This window comes from Bombina bombina, chromosome 7 (assembly GCF_027579735.1).
Source record: "Bombina bombina isolate aBomBom1 chromosome 7, aBomBom1.pri, whole genome shotgun sequence".
In the NCBI taxonomy this organism is placed as follows: Eukaryota; Metazoa; Chordata; class Amphibia; order Anura; family Bombinatoridae; genus Bombina; species Bombina bombina.
The window spans coordinates 188138108-188155607 of NC_069505.1; the positions used below are offsets into that span (position 1 = coordinate 188138108).

Genomic DNA, 17500 nt, shown 5'->3' on the forward strand with positions numbered 1-17500 from the left:
GTTGCAAGTGAGTTTATATAATAAACTGTTGCTGTTGTAAAATATTAAATTAACAGTAGAGAGATGTGGGTTTGTAATCAGAGTAATAAAGAAGCTGAGAATCTCATCAAGCGTTACTTAAAGGGTTAAATTCACTAACAACCTCTTTAACTTCTCCTTTCTCTCTAGCCTCTCCAGCCACTATCTGTGTGGTCAATAAACTAAAGCTTAGAGATCACTGAATTATTTACTAAATGGATCATGTAGAATATTATAAGAACAGGTGAGATTAGTGATCTATGCCAGAATCACTTAAAGGGGTGACATGAGAGTCAGGAAGTCTGATAAATGCTGAACATGAGGACAATGTATAAGAAGACCTGAGTGACAGAAAAAGAGATCAGGTTGCTAAATAAGTAAAAGGGAATAGAGACCAGATTGCTGTGTCCATAGTGGTTGATTTTTTTTTTCATTTAAGAGCTGAGGTCCAGAACTACCAAAGCCAGGGGCGGTTTTAAATCAGAATATGTTTGTTAATCCCCCATTTACCTCTCACCTTGCTCAGCAGTGGGTATATAAAAAGGCACTGGCTGCAACATGCAGGGCAGCTGGCTCATGTGAGGTTTGGGGGCTACAGTAATATGAATAGGGCTCATAGTTCTCCCCAGTACCCTGACATAACCGGATCAAAGCCTCAGAGGGACAGTAGCACTTTGAATATATTAACCTAGCGCTGAGGCAATAAATCTGTCGCTCTATACAGTTGGCACTTAGCTGCCAAAAAATGAATCTGGTAGTATGTGGGTGTGTGTAGAGCACCTACCTTAACGGAGGCTGAGGTTATGAACTAAGTGGTTACTATTCTTCTACAATCATACAAATTTATTGTAAGTACATATTATACATAAATAATAAAATATATATTAGAAACAATCTGCTAAGATCAGCATGGGTCCATGCACCCTAACAGTACATTGTAAAACACCAGCCTAAAATAATTACTTATCTAATATAAAAAAAAAACCTTAAAAACAATAATAGCAGGCTTTTTGAAGTACTTTTAAAGACAATGCTATTACAGACACCGTATGATGAACAATGTTAGTGATAGCAATGTCTGTTTATATGTGCAATAGTCTCTGAACTAGAGTATTGATATCATGGATAATCCCACAATGGGGATCTGATAATGTCCAGTGCAGGGGGTGACGTTGGTTTATATTTTGACCGCGTTTCAGTCCTTCCTCTGGCCTTTATCAAGGAGTTTTGATAAAGGCCAGAGGAAGGGCCAAGACACGTTGACTGACACAGAATTGGTAAGCCTTATTCCATATATCTAAATTTGAAAAAAAAGGTTCTACACTATCAGATCTATTTTCCACAGAAGGATGACACAGACATCTTTTCACCACTAAGAAGGGACATCCTCATCACAGGGATTACAATTTAGTCTACACTATCTTAACACAGCCATTGGTGTTAAAAGCACTTAGTATAACTTTTTCACTTTTTTACTTTTTGAGGAATGTTTTTCACTGTTCAAGTTTATTTTGCTATTGTATTTTTGTGTTTTTGCTCCACGTATCATTTTTTCTTATATTTTTATAATATTACTTTTTACATTTGTCTTTTTCACAGATTGACATTTTCCCCAGCAGTTTACATGCACTATTTGTGAACTGCAGCCATAACTAGGTGCACTGTAGTAGATTTTTTTATTTTTTCTACCACAAACTGACTTTTTGCTCACTTATTTTGAACACTCTTTAATACTTTTGGAGTAACTCTTAAATACCTTTTGGAGTAACAGGAATAGAACCTGGTCAAAATATAAACCAATGTCACCCTCTGCACTGGACATTATCAGATCCCCATTGTGGGATTATTCTTGGATTTCAATACTCTAGGTCAGAGACTATTGCACATATAAACAGACATTGCTATCACTAACATTGTTCATCATACGGTGTCTGTAATAGCATCGTCTTTAAAAGTACATCAAAAACCCTGCTATTATTATTGTTTTTAAGTTTTTTTGTTGATATTAGAAAAGTAATTATTTTAGGCTGATGTTTTACAATGTACTGTTAGGGTGCATGGATCCATGCTGATTTTAGCAGATTGTTTTCAATATATTGTTTTTAATATATTTTATTATTTATGTATAATATGTACTTAAAATATATTTGTACGATTGTAGAAGAATAGTAACCACTTAGTTCATAACCTCAGCCTCCGTTAAGGTAGGTGCTCTACACACACCCACAGTAGCACTTTGAGATTGTAATATAAAATATTAATTTATGAGTAGGTAAAAAAAAAACCTTTGCAATACATTCTCATTGCTCATTTTGCCCTTTTTCTGGTAATTTAAATCTTAAAGTTGTGTGTTTCTCAATTCTGAGAATAGGGCGTGTACAATGCAGGCATCACAAGCCTAACCCTGCTACATATCTGTCCCTAGCTGGCTTCAGCAGAGGTGATAAGGTAAGGAAGTGCAAACTACAGACATCACAAGCCTTATCCTGCTACATATCTGTCACTAACTGACTTCAGCAGAGGTGATAATATAAGGAAGTGCACACTGCAGACATCACAAACCTAACCCTGCTACATATCTGTTCCTAAGTGACTTCAGCAAAGGTGATAAGATAAGGAAGTGCACACTGCAGACATCACAAGACTAACCCTGCAACACATCCGTCCCTAACTGACACAGATGATAAGGTATAAAACTGTGAAGAAATCGACATTTTCTAACAAAATAACTAGCTGTGTCTTCTATAGCAACAAGTCCAGATTTGCTACCCTAAATTGGCATGGGGTGGGTGAAGTTTGGCTCCTGAAGATAAGTGCAACAAACAAGGTGTTAATGTATTTAAAATGTTCATGTTTATGTAGTATGTTATTTCAAGCCTACAGAAAAACTTTAAGTACTGTTCCTTTAAGGTTTACACTTTTGATCAGTCCTATTAGTCATGCAGTAAAAACAACACACAGACATCATACAGAGGTTTGTACATCTAAGTAAAATATTAAATACAGTAAATAAAACAATTTCACTGCTAAAGCACAGTTGTTTGGGAAATAAATTCATTTAATAAACTGCAGGTCTTCAGGTTGAAGTTATCAGTGTGCAGAGGACATCATATGATTCAGTACGGTAGCCCTGACAAGGGTCTTCTAACTGTGCTTTATCCTGTCTGCTACCAGGTATAAGGCTTTGGGCGAAAATAGCTCCAGTCACATTCTCATCCAGTAACTGATTCCTCTAATCCATTCTGTCACTCTTATAACTTGACATTAATCGGTTTTTGATTATTATTTTGCTAATACAACCTGACCTATAACCCTTTATCGGAATCATAAAGAAAGGCTATGGCAACAAGGCACTCTGCCCTACAGATCTTGTGGTGACTACTGAGTGCCTAGTTGCAATAACATTTTAATGGTGAGTAGTTCATATTTAAGTAGCATTATTTATACTCTAAAGATGAGTATGTGGGTGTATATGTGTATATATATAGATATATATATATATATATATATATAGATATATATATATATATATATATATATATATATATAGATAGATAGATATATATATATATATATATATATATATATATATATATATATATATATATATATATATATATATATATATATATATATATATATATATATATATATATACATATAATTTCAAACAGGGTTTAACATTGACCAGTCCAGCAAACTTTAGCTGCCCATCTTAAAAAAATAAAATAATAATAATAATAAATAACTAAAAAATAATATAATAAATAAAATTATATATATATATATATATATATATATATATATATATATATATATATAATATATATATATATATATAGCATTTAAATCCTTTCCTGCTAACAGAGGGTGCAGTAGAAATCTAGGGCACAAGAGCTTGCACTTTCTACTCGTCATCTTACCAGAATGGCTTCTGCTTGCTTGGGGTCCAGCTCAGACACTGCCCTTCTGAAGCTTCTCCCTGCTGCTGCGGAGATATTTGGGGTCGGCATCATTACTCTTTAGGACTTGTGTTGTGTGCACCTGCTCCCAGCTTGGGGCTTTTATAGGGCAGGTCTGACGTCTCAGCTAACCCTTCACACCCCCAACCCCAGCACTCAGCCTAAGGGAAGGGGCTGGACACTGGAGCTCCTCACATATCTATAGCTACTAAACCAAATGTGCATCAGTAAAACAGCAGCCTAAATGTGACGTAGTGAGACATTAAATAAACTGTTTATTAATAGCAACTTAAAAGTCAAAACAACAAATACACAAGTCGATTCCTAAGAGCAATTAGATACAGAGATTTAATATTCAACTGTGCTGTGGCTTGTAACAGTATAGAAAACATCAAAATTATAGGTCTGCTAGCTATAAACACTCTGCTTGATATTCCTGTGCGCTTGGGAGTGATTGAAATACATTATATACAGATAATGATCTGCCTGTAGTCCCTCTCTTATAGCAGAAAAGCAAATATCCCTTCACTAAACTGGAAATGGTGGTATTAGAATCAGTTATTTAAATGCAATTTGTCAGAATATTAGTACAAGTTTAGCCATATTTGTATCTTTTTATTAACGGATAACTGAATTCTTAGTGACTCTAGTAGACTGTTGCTGAGGCTGAATGCTCTACAGTTATACAGAAGGATTGTTGTTATCACCACATTGTATATTAAAGAACTGTCCAGTGAGAAATTATATTCTTTTCCTAATGCACCGGCCCACATCTGCTTTAGTTGTAAAGGAAATAAAATTGCAAAATGCGAATGCAAGAAATATGTTAGAATATTCACTATCTCTTGCATATTAGGTATGGGCTAGATTATGGGTGGAGCGCTATTTATTGGTTATCACTCACGCTCGCTCACTCAGCTAGAAGTAGGTTTTTTGCACGCGTCGGATAGCGCTCGTATTACAAATTTAAAGTAAAAAGTGTTCGCTCAAGTGCTAGTCCAATGCACGTACAAAGCCAAAGTTAGTATCGCGTTAACGTATTCATCCATAGAGGCATATTTATCAAATGTCTGTCGGACCTGATCCGACAGTGCGGATCAGGTCCAACAGACATCGCTGAATGCGGAGAGCAATACGCTCTTCGTATTCAGCATTGCACCAGCAGCTCATAAGAGCTGCTGGTGCAATGCCGCCCCCTGCAGACTTGCGGCCAATCGGCCGCCAGCAGGGGAGTGTCAATCAACCCAATCATACTCGATCGGGTTGAATTCCACCGATGTCTGTCCGCTTGCTCAGAGCAGGCGGACAGGGTTATGGAGCAGCTGTCTTTAGACCGCTGCTTCATAACTGCTGTTTCTGGCGAGTCTGAAGAGCCTCCTCCCCCCTCCCTCCTTCCCACTGACTACCGCTCTAAACATTTTTTTTCTGTAGCGTAGTGGTCCTGCCCCCCCTCCAACGATGGACTGCCCACCCTCCTAACCCTCCCACGCCACCAATGATCGGCCCCACCGCTGCCCGATGCAGAGAGGGTCACAGAGTGTCTGCATCGGTACCTCTGCCCATCTATTTCTGCACTACCCCACTGGTGGGGCATGCAGAAATAGCGCAATCTCGCTACTTCTAATCCTGCATGTTAGAGAGGCAGTCTTACTATCCAGACAGGAGGGTGAGGGGGCAGGCTGATATCAAACCGTTGCTACAACTAAAAGTAGAAAAAAGTCAGATCACTGTGTGTAGCGGGGGGGGGGGGGGGCGGTGGTGCGGGTTGAGGGGCAGTGCGGGGTTGGGGAGGGTGCCGGCACAGCAGCAGCAGCCAGGGCAATGTATCTGCTGTCTGCTCAGCTGAATAGTTAGATTTTTTGCAGAGTGATCTGTAGTGGTCTCTGAACCGTTCAGTAAACAGTAAATTATTTAAAAGTTGTATACAGAGCTAAAGTTTTTGAGGGATTTTTATACTGCTCTAAATGCCTTTTTGTTTTTACACAGAGCACTAAAAACCTGCTAAACCTCGGGAGTATCGTGTACAAACATAAGAAAAACACTGTACAAAAAAAAAAGTAGCAGCTTTAATTTGTTAGGATTCTGCTGTCAGTTAAAACGGTTGCTTCAAGCAAAGTCTGCACACTTTACCGGTTGCAGACTGGGGGAGGAGGCTTGGTGGTTACCTAGGCAGTCAGAAAGCATCCCCCTACTAACGAAAGTCAGTTATCAGGGTGTTTATACGTTTTAAAATAAAACTTCATGTGTGTTATGTTTTGCCATTTGTTAAACCCAGACCCCATACTTGCTCCTGCCCACCACATATCACACTTTTGCTCAGTGGGAAGGTCCCTTTTTTCACATTTACTTTAAACTCATAATACATTTGCTCCTACGTGCACAGCAGTTAGCGTGCCACTCATAATCTAGCCCTATGTGTTTAATCCCTGCAAAAAAGTCATCTCCATAGCGGCAATGCACTTCTGGGAGCTAGCTGAGCACATCTGATGAGCCAAAGACAAGAGACATATGTGTGAAGTCACCAAATTAGCAGCTAGCTTGCAGCAGTGCATTACTGCTCCTGAGTCTACCTAAGTATTCATTTCAACAAAAAAAACATTGACAGCAGACGTAAATTGAAAAGTCTCTCTGACCCATGATGATTAATTTTGACTTTCATGTCCCTTTATAAAAGGACTTTCTCTTTCTAATTATGCACCTTATACATGAATTACCTCTTACAATTGGTTCATTTTTTGTTGTTGTTAAAAGCACCAAAGGCACCATTTCCTCTGGCACTTACCACTGGCCTCCATATGTGTTCATGCAGATTATCCCTACCTTAGCTCTAGACTGGCTGTGGGCACATATGGCAACTTGCCGGAATTGTAGATCTTTTTGTGTTCACAAATGTCTCCAGTGTTAAATAAAATCCCTATGAATTTGCTCAAATCCCAATGCTCTTAAAATATCTCCCAGTAAAATTAAAAATGACACAAATAAGACTGTCTAATTCTGTCTAATTCTATGTCAAGCAATACACCGTTCAATCCAAAATAAACAAAACAGAATGAAAGACATCAATAAAATGCACTAATGCACTTTTGCATTTTCATATTTCTCTCAAAGTTTCCAGATAGGGAGCCTGTCCACCAAGGTGGCATCTGCTGCAAATGCCTGTGCAGCCTTTTCTGCTGCTCTTGCACAACAAAACTCATGAGACCAGCACTGGTCAATCATCCCTGAACAAATATGCCTCACACAAGATGGTGCAGAAGTAAAGAACCATTAATGATAAGACCACTACTTTCTAGCGGCTTTATCAATGGGGACCTAGGTTTCAATAACAATTTATCTGCAATTTTGTTCGGTTGATTTTTAGTTAAAAAAGGGCACTTTTCATTTCAAAATGAGAACACATTTTCATTTGTGCAATACATTTTCTTGATAGTTTTCAGCAGGTTTTTGAGACCATTTTATACTTATTGAATTTGACACCTAAAGGCACTTGGTAATGTCCCAAGCTGATATTTTTGACATCTTTGCAAGTATTCTGAGAACATTTAGAATAATTCTATTATGTGGCACTTGTGTAAGAGTCTCTGAAACAGCCACAGATGGACTTTTAGAAGTGTAGTTACAAAAATGGTATTGATTCATTAAAGCACTATTCATCTCATAGGGTTAAACTACTGTGTTCCAAATACTCTTTGGAACACTTTGTGGGGACATTTGTGTGTTGTTTTTTCAATACAAATCACTTCAGTTATGTCCCTATGCAAGTTGTATGAATAGTATTCTTGCAAACTATCATTTTAATAGTTATTGCTTAGCACTGTCACAAGCATTATATGCAGGTTGTATGACAATAATCCTGCATACCAATACATCATTGGTTATATTAATATATTTCTGTGATTAACATTAATATTTTTTTTTTGGCGCACTGTTCTGTTTAACTAATTTTTATTTCTAAACTACTGTGTGAAAAGGCCATTGTATATGTCAGTTTCGGTTTGATTCCCAGTGTCGATACCAATAAAAAGTACTTAACTGAAAACAAGTTTTCTGAAACTTCTCTATTGAAAACCCATTCAAAGCTGTGGGGTTTTAGCGGCTGATTAGATTTAGATTGTAATCATCTAAAAAAAAAAAAACTAACAGAAAATAGCTAGTAGCTCCGCCTGCTCCATCCGGAGCTTAATAAATGGGAGCTTAATAAATGGGCCTCGTAGGGTGATTTTGCTAAATGTGAGTACCCTGATGCTTGTACCAAATTTTCATGTATAACATGACCTATTGATATGCACATGAGGCGCCAATCTACATTGTTTAAATTTTTTGATTGTAATTACTCTAAAAACAAGGAAGGAAAAGATAGAGGGCGCCACATAGTGCAGATCATAAAGATAGATGAAGGCAACAATTGGATCACAAGAATCCTACTCACACAGTATAAGGCACCAATGTGCAGTATGCGCAGTCCGGAACCACACGTCGTCCGGTAGACCTCCTTTGGAATATGTCGTCAGATGAAGTTCCTCGTCTCACCAGGGAGAGTCCAGGGAAGCCCAAAGGAAGGTGTAGTGGGAGCAAATCAGTGTCAAGGAAGCTCACACCAAAGATCCAAAAAAACTCCAAATAAATGGTATTAAAATATATTTGGCCTAAGCCAAAAAGATGCAGCAGATGGAGAGTTAAAAAGTAAAATAGAATTTTATTCCAAGTAAAAAACTGCTGCATCTTTTTGGCTTAGGCGGCACAACACCCTGGAGGAGCGGCCTACACTTGCTTGGATTACTGCTGTCCATCTGTCAGCTGTTGGAATTACTTACTGTGTATTCCTGGACTTTATATTAGAGAATACATACCCTGGACTGCACAGTTGGTATTGTTGTTTCTTTTTCACCTTGAATGCCATTACATTGATGTTACTTTATTTTATGTACCAATTCTATTTTTAGAGCTCCTATATCAATTATTCCACCTTTAACAATTTATCCTTTTTAACATCCATCCTAGGCGCATCTTATAAGTGCTTTAGTGACTCCATCACTGAAGCACTAGTTACTACTCTAAAAACAATCTTTCCGTATCAGGCAAGAGTTATTGGGAGCTGATATTGGAAAGATTGTGATTTAGGTCCCAGTGATTAACCAACACAAAGGGAATAGCATTCATTTAGTAATAGTCAGCCCCCAACTGGTCATGCATTCCTGGTCCAGTGCCGAACATGGTCGCTGAGCTATTCAGGCACAGCACACATGTGTATCTGCCTATCACAGGCTGTGTTGAATGGTTAACCCTTTTTTGTTTGGTTATACACAGAGTTCTGTTCCAGTAATAGTACAGTAATAACACACTCTTGTCTAATAGATCTCCTTTATGATCCCTACCTGATTGTGCTGGAGCAAATAATAATTTTCTTAAATCCTGATGTTGCACAAGTAGATAACCCTAAACCATAAACGGTAACTTCTGCGGAAATATCTAAAATACTGTTTAGCAGCTTCTCAGATTTATCATGTGCTCATGAGTCTGTATGGATGAAAGTTCTAACAGTGTATTTATTTCAGTGTTCGGATGATATGGGGTACGGTACTGTGCATGACTGTTCTACAATATCAGCAATTAGCAGCATTTCCTAAGTATTTAGTATAAGTAAAATCTGTCTTTTCCTTTTAGAGACAAACAAGTGATCTAATAAAACTCAGTAGACCATTCCCATCCTGCAGATTTTTATGATGGTTAATCTGTAACACATTAGTTGTGTATTGACTCCCACTGAAGAGCATTTTTCTTTGGGATGGACAACACAGTGTCTCCAGGGCACAGACCCAGGTGATAGCCCCTGGAAATTAGCTGCTAATCAGATGGCAGGTGACCGGGTTATCACTCAGTACCATCTTCACCTGCAACTTGTCTCCATGTTTGACTTTGCACCTGTTTGGTTCACGCTCATTCTATTTATTTATATCCTTCGCTCAGGTGCTTTGCTAATATTTAATCCATTTAACTATCATCACTAATACTGGAACTCATTTGGTGTATTCTTCAGGATGGAAGTAAAAATTACATTTTCATTATCATTAAGAGTGTAGAGTTAAAAAAAAAAAAACTTTCCAATAAAATTTTATATAAAATTTACCTCTTTCTCATAGGTCCCTTGGTTGAAACTTGGCTCCTTTACATGAGAGCATACAGAGGTAGGCTCAGGAGAGTGCACGTATCCTGAGTGCTATATATAAAATTGTTACATTTGCACACTCTGCTGCCATAAATTGAATCATGCAAGTATGATTTTGATTTCCAGGTCCCATTGAAGTTCTTTAGATGGCACCAAACAAGTGCCGAAATGTCGGCTGATAATTAAAGGGATAGAAAAGGCAAAATGGAAATGTGCTCATGATAATTTCAATGTGAAATATAAGCATATTTGTAATAAACTTCCATTAGCAAAAATGCTTCTAGTTAGTACTGTTTTTCTGCAGCATACACACATATGCTTTGAGGGTCTGTGTACCAGTATTTAAGCTCAGACTGGTGAAGACTAATTTGTGTCATAATAGCCACCACTGACTCTATGAGAAAGTGTGGGTACTTGAATACTAGTGCTTCTATTTCACATTGAAATGCTCTCAATTATGACCTTTCTATCCCTTTAAATGTATTAAATATTTCTTTATGACTATTTATCATGTGGCAAAGACAGACAGAGTGAAATATTATTTTTATGTTAAGCATTTGTGATTGTTATTGCATTGTTTAATTAAATGTGTATATGTATGTATGTATGTATTTATATATACATATGTATGTGGTGTGTGTGTATGTGTGTGTGTGTGTATGTGTGTATGTATGTATGTATGTATGTATCTATGTATATATATATATATATATATATATTTATATATATGTGTGTGTGTGTATATATATATATATATATATATATATGTATGTGGTGTGTGTGTGTGTATATATATATATATATACATATATATATATATATATACACACACACACACCACATACATAGACATATATACATATATACATATATATATATATATATATATATATATATATATATATATATATATATATATATATATATATATATATATATATATATTGCCACGTTGTTCTCCTTCGGTTATCCTTTTGGAGCTAGTGGCTTGTAATACAAAAGACTCTTTATTATATGTCTATTATGGGCTTATATATTATATGAGTCAATTTTACATGTGTATTATACTCAGAGGTTGATGTTACAATTACTGCTTGTTTCTTTGCCTAATAATATCTCTTACTTGCTCTCTCCTCTTTTATATATACATATATATACACACACACACACATACATATACACACACACACATACACACACATACACACACACACACACACACACACATATCTCTGCTGGAACACTGAGGGCCAAATATCTAAAGGTATCTAGACTGGCGAGATTATTTTAGTACTTCCTGAAAGCCACTTTTCTCGCTAAGGGGCGTATACTGCATTATGGGAAAGAAATGTATACATTACAAAAGTGCACAATGAAAATTGTAAATTAAAAATTGTACAAAACGAATACTTGAACAATTCAAACAAAAATATGCAGGGGGAAAAAAATTGTATTGTTAAGGTGCATCAAAAATCGTAACAAAATTGTTCACCGAAAATCGTATTTTATCAAAAACATAAAATTTGTATGTAAATTACACAGGAATAAATCGTATTAAATATGCACAGAGTAAATCGTAAATTTATGGATTTTCAAATAACACATAGAAATTCATACCCATAACTACAACTAAAAAGCATAAACGCAGTTTTATCGTAAAATGGGCATTCCATGGACGTGTATAAAATTGTCTTTTAAATCCCAGCATAATTATCATAAAATTTCTGTCCAACAGATCTCACTTTTTTCATAATCTAAAAGGTGGCGAGGTTGTGTCAAAATACTCAAAATACTTAATACCCTAATAGAAAAACATGTGCATATGAAAATAGGGGCGATAGTAAGATGTTATACGCAGAAATCAGCGCAAGGTGATTTGCTTTTGATGCAGGATTTAAAGTGCGCCCCCTGCTCACTGCTAATTTCCCTCTATCTAGTGAAGTTTCCCTTCTAGCGAGACCCATTACTTTCTATAGGAGACTTCTCGCCACTCACAGGAACCGCCCATTGTTTCAGATAATTCCCCCAGGGAAGCCACTGAGAGGATTAGCAAGAAAAACAACGTCTGATCTGGCGAAGTTTAGATAATCGGGCCCTGAGTAATAGTTCCACTTTTTTCCCCATTGATCTCTATAGGGGAACACTGTAAATGCAAGAGCACGTGAAAACTTAAGTTAGGTTTTTCGCAGTATTCGGGTTAACGCTAGCACAAAATACGTTTGTTTTTTTTTAACTTGTAATACCAGCGCAACCTGAATAGCCACGCTAGTTGTGTTTTCGCTAACGCAAAAAAATGCTGCACCACTTGTAATCAAGTCCATTTTGTTTTCCTCACTTGTCCTTTTGTGAATGCGTATTGTTATATATGAATGTGTGCTGTTCATTATTTGGTATTACATTAGTACAGCCACAGAATTAGCAGTAACAGGAATAATATACATATGGCAAAAAACAATAGATCATTTATTGATATTAACGGTAAAGCCGGAGGGCACATGTAAAAGCTTTTTGAAATGACAGAATATATTCTGCAGACCTATAGGGTTACTCTGTTATCTAATCTTGTAGATTGACATCCCATAATGTGAGCTAGCTGCTATCATATATCCATAGTCATATGTGCAGTGCTCTAATATTAAATTATCTCTTGCCATATCCTGTATTGCAAAGTTCACAACCAGAAATTTCTCTTTAAGTAGTTCCCCAGCTTAGAAAACACAACGTACAATTTAACATGTTTCTATAAGACACTGACCAGTCACACATAACAATATAGTCTGTAATCTATTTCAGCAAAACCATAGCAAACAAATCAGTGTTTCACCATTTCATTACACTAATTTCTGTACACACATATCCATATCCTGGGGGGCACATGAAATGTGTGCTAGCTGGTAGGTTGTTTACGCCTTTAAATATAAATCTAATGTGTTAACCATTAATCTCTGAGTAAGCATGCTTCTGACAAATTTCCATTTCTTTCCCCCTGCATGTGAGGGCCATCAGCCAATCACAAAATGCATATACGTATACTGTTAATTCTTGCACATGCTTAGTAGGTGCCTTAGAAAGTGTAAATATAAAAAGAGTGTGCCCATTTTCCTAATGGAAGTGAATTGGAAAATTCTATCTGAATCATGGATGTTTAATTTTGACTTTGAAAATGTAACTACATGCCTTGTAGCTCACACAAGATGATGCTGAATGCACTGCAGCTCACATGACACGATACTAAATACACTGCAGCTCACATGACATGATACTAAATACAAATACACTGCAGCTCACATGACACTATACTAAATACACTGCAGCTCACATGACACAATACTAAATACACTGCAGCTCACATGACACGATGCTAAATACACTGCAGCTCACATGACACGATGCTAAATACACTGCAGCTCACATGACACGATGCTAAATACACTGCGGCTCACATGACACAATACTAAATACACTGCAGCTCACATGACACAATACTAAATACACTGCGGCTCACATGACACAATACTAAATACACTGCAGCTCACATGACACAATGCTAAATACACTGCGGCTCACATGACACAATGCTAAATACACTGCGGCTCACATGACGCGATACTAAATACACTGCAGCTCACATGACACAATACTAAATACACTGCGGCTCACATGACAGAATGCTAAATACACTGCGGCCACATGACACAATGCTAAATACACTGCAGCTCATACCAGATGATGGTGAATGAGCTGTATAACACACAAGATGATGCTGAATGAGCTGTATAACACACAAGATGATGCTGAATGAGCTGTATAACACACAAGATGTTGCTGAATGAGCTGTATAACACACAAGATGATGGTGAATGAGCTGTATGACACACAAGATGATGGTGAATGAGCTGTATGACACACAAGATGATGGTGAATGAGCTGTATGACAAACAAGATGATGGTGAATGAGCTGTATGACACACAAGATGATGGTGAATGAGCTGTATGACACCCAAGATGATGGTGAATGAGCTGTATAACGCACACAATGATGGTAAATGAGCTGTATGACACACAAGATGATGGTGAATGAGCTTTATGACACCCAAGATGATGGTGAATGAGCTGTATAACTCACAAGATGATGGTGAATGAGCTGTATAACTCACAAGATGATGGTGAATGAGCTGTATGACGCACAAGATGATGGTGAATGAGCTGTATAACTCACAAGATGATGGTGAATGAGCTGTATAACTCACAAGATGATGGTGAATGAGCTGTATGACGCACAAGATGATGGTGAATGAGCTGTATGATGCACAAGATGATGGTGAATGAGCTGTATGATGCACAAGATGATGGTGAATGAGCTGTATGACGCACAAGATGATGGTGAATGAGCTGTATGATGCACAAGATGATGGTGAATGAGCTGTATGATGCACAAGATGATGGTGAATGAGCTGTATGACGCACAAGATGATGGTGAATGAGCTGTATAACTCACAAGATGATGGTGAATGAGCTGTATAACTCACAAGATGATGGTGAATGAGCTGTATAACTCAAAAGATGATGGTGAATGAGCTGTATGACGCACAAGATGATGGTGAATGAGCTGTATGATGCACAAGATGGGGAATGAGCAGTATGATGAACAAAAAGATGATGTTGAATGAGCTGTATAATGCACAAGATGATGCTGAATGAATCACAGCACAGCAGTGTGTGGGTAATAAAACATTTTACATCAAACTTTATTTTACAAATGTCCTTTTACACTTTACAAAGAGCAGAGTGAGAGAGGAAATAAATAGTTATATTTATTTTCCTTAAAGGGATAGTAAAGTCCAAATTAAACTTTCATGATTCAGATAGGGCATGTAATTTTAAACAACTTTTATCATCAAATTTGCTTTGTTCTCTTGGTATTCTTAGTTGAAAGCTAAACCTAGGTAGGCTCATATGCTAATTTCAAAACTCTTGAAGGTCGCCCCTTATCTGAGTGCATTTGACAGTTTTTCACAGCTAGAGGGCGTAAGTTCATGTGTTTCATGGAAATAAAATTGTGCTCATGCACGTAGAGTTAACTTTTTCACTCGCTCGCTAAAATGTTAACGCCAGATTAGCGCTCGTATTACTAGTAAAAAGTTAACACAAGAATGACCTCACTAACTCCTTCCCATAGACTTCAATGGGGTGCGCTGTTTAAAAATTTAACCTAACACTTATCGCTCACACACTAACCCGACACAGCATTAGACCAATGGGGCTAAAGGTAGGTAGTTATGAATTTAAGGTAGTTATGAATTGTATTCTATATACAGTGTATATATGATGATTTTTGTGTAAAATATATATCTATACCTATATATCTGTATAAATTATACAAGTATAGATACATATGTGTGTGTATATATATATAATGTATAACAGTTTTAAACACATTTTAATATATTAAAGGGACATTAAACCCAAAATATTTCTTTCATGATTTGGATAGAGATTACAATTTTAAAAAAGTTTCAAATTTACTTTGTTACTCTTTGTTAAAAAGATACATACGGCCAGATTACGAGTTTTGCGTTATGAGGGGTGCGGTGCTAACTTGCACGTTATTGTCACCGCTCACTTACCTACAGCGCTGGTATTACAGGTTTTTCTAAACCCGACGTTATCAGGCAAGAAGTGAGCATAGCGCAAAATTGAGCTCCATAACACACTCCAATACCAGTGCTGCTTAAGTCAGCGGTGAGCTGGTTGTACGTGCTTGTGCACGATTTCCCCATAGGCATAAATGGGGAGAGTTGGCTGAGATAAAGCCTAACACCTGCAAAAAAGCAGCGTAAAGCTCAGTAACGCAGCGGCCCCATTGATTCCTATGGGGAAACACATTTTATGTTTACACCTAACACCCTAACATGAACCCAGAGTCTAAACACCCCTAATTTTACACTTATTAACCCCTAATCCACCGCCCCCCCCAGCATCGCCGGCACCTACATTATACTTATTAACCCCTAATCTGCCGCTCCGGACATCGCCGCCACCTACATTATACTTATGAACCCCTAATCTCCTGCCCCCAACATTGCCGACACCTACATTATATTTATTAACCCCTAATCTGCTGCCCACAACATCGCCGACACCTACATAATGTTATTAACCCCTAATCTGCCGCCCCCAATGTCGCCGCCACTATAATAAACATATAAACCCCTAAACCGCCGTACTCCCGCATTGCAAACACTAGTTAAATATTATTAACCTATAATCTGATGCCCCTAACATCGCCGCCACCTACCTACATTTATTAACCCCTAATCTGCCGCCCCCAACGTCCCTGCCACTATATTATATATATTAACCCATAAACCTGTCTAACCCTAACCCTAACACCCCCTAACTTAAATATAATTAAATTAAATATAAATAAAACCTACAATTATTACCTAAATTATTCCTATTTAAAACAAAATACTTACCTATAAAATAAACCTTAAGATAGCTACAATATAATTAATAGTTACATTGTAGCTAGCTTAGGGTTTATTTTTATTTTACAGGCAAGTTTGTATTTATTTTAACTAGGTAGAATAGTTACTAAATAGTTATTAACTATTTACTAACTACCTAGCTAAAATAAATACAAATTTACCTGTAAAATAAAACCTAACCTAAGTTACACTAACACCTAACACTACACTACAATTAAATAAATTACCTAAATTAAATACAATTAACTAAATTAAATACAATTAGCTAAATTACAAAAACACTAAATTACAGAAAATAAAAAACAAAGATCTTTAAACTAATTACACCTAATCTAATAGCCCTATCAAAATAAAAAGCCCCCCCAAAATAAAAAAAAACCCTAGCCTAAAATAAACTACCAATAGCCCTTAAAAGGGCCTTTTGTGGGGCATTGCCCCAAAGAAATCAGCTCTTTTACCTGATAAAATATACAAACAACCCCCCAACAGTAAAACCCACAACCAACCCCCCAAATAAAACCCTAACTAAAAAAACCTAAGCTCCCAATTGCCCTGAAAATGGCATTTGGATTGGCATTGCCCTTAAAAGGGCATTTAGCTCTATTGCTGCCCAAAGCCCTAACCTAAAAATATAACCCACCCAATACACCCTTAAAAAAACCTAACACTATCCCCCTGAAGAGCCACTTACAGTTTTGAAGATCCAACATCCATCCTCAACGAACCCGGGAGAAGTCCTCATTGAAGCGGCAAGAAGTCCTCAACGAAGCCGGGAGAAGTCTTCATCCAAGCCGGGAGAAGAGGTCCTCCAGACAGGCAGAAGTCTTCATCCAAGCCGGGAGAAGAGGTCCTCCAGACGGGCA

At 37.1% G+C, this 17500-nt stretch overlaps 1 protein-coding gene across 2 annotated transcripts in view; it reads right to left on the reverse strand.

Moving 5' to 3' along the window:
• Nucleotides 1-4038, reverse strand: part of TH (tyrosine hydroxylase) — a 120060-nt gene extending 116022 nt beyond the window's left edge. For both annotated transcript variants that reach the window (XM_053688926.1, XM_053688925.1), the window contains exon 1: nt 3942-4038. In XM_053688926.1, coding sequence (XP_053544901.1) covers nt 3942-4034 — 93 coding nt within the window. In that variant the 5' untranslated portion in view covers nt 4035-4038. The remainder of the gene's footprint in view (nt 1-3941) is intronic.
• Between the last annotated feature and the right edge of the window lie 13462 nt (nt 4039-17500).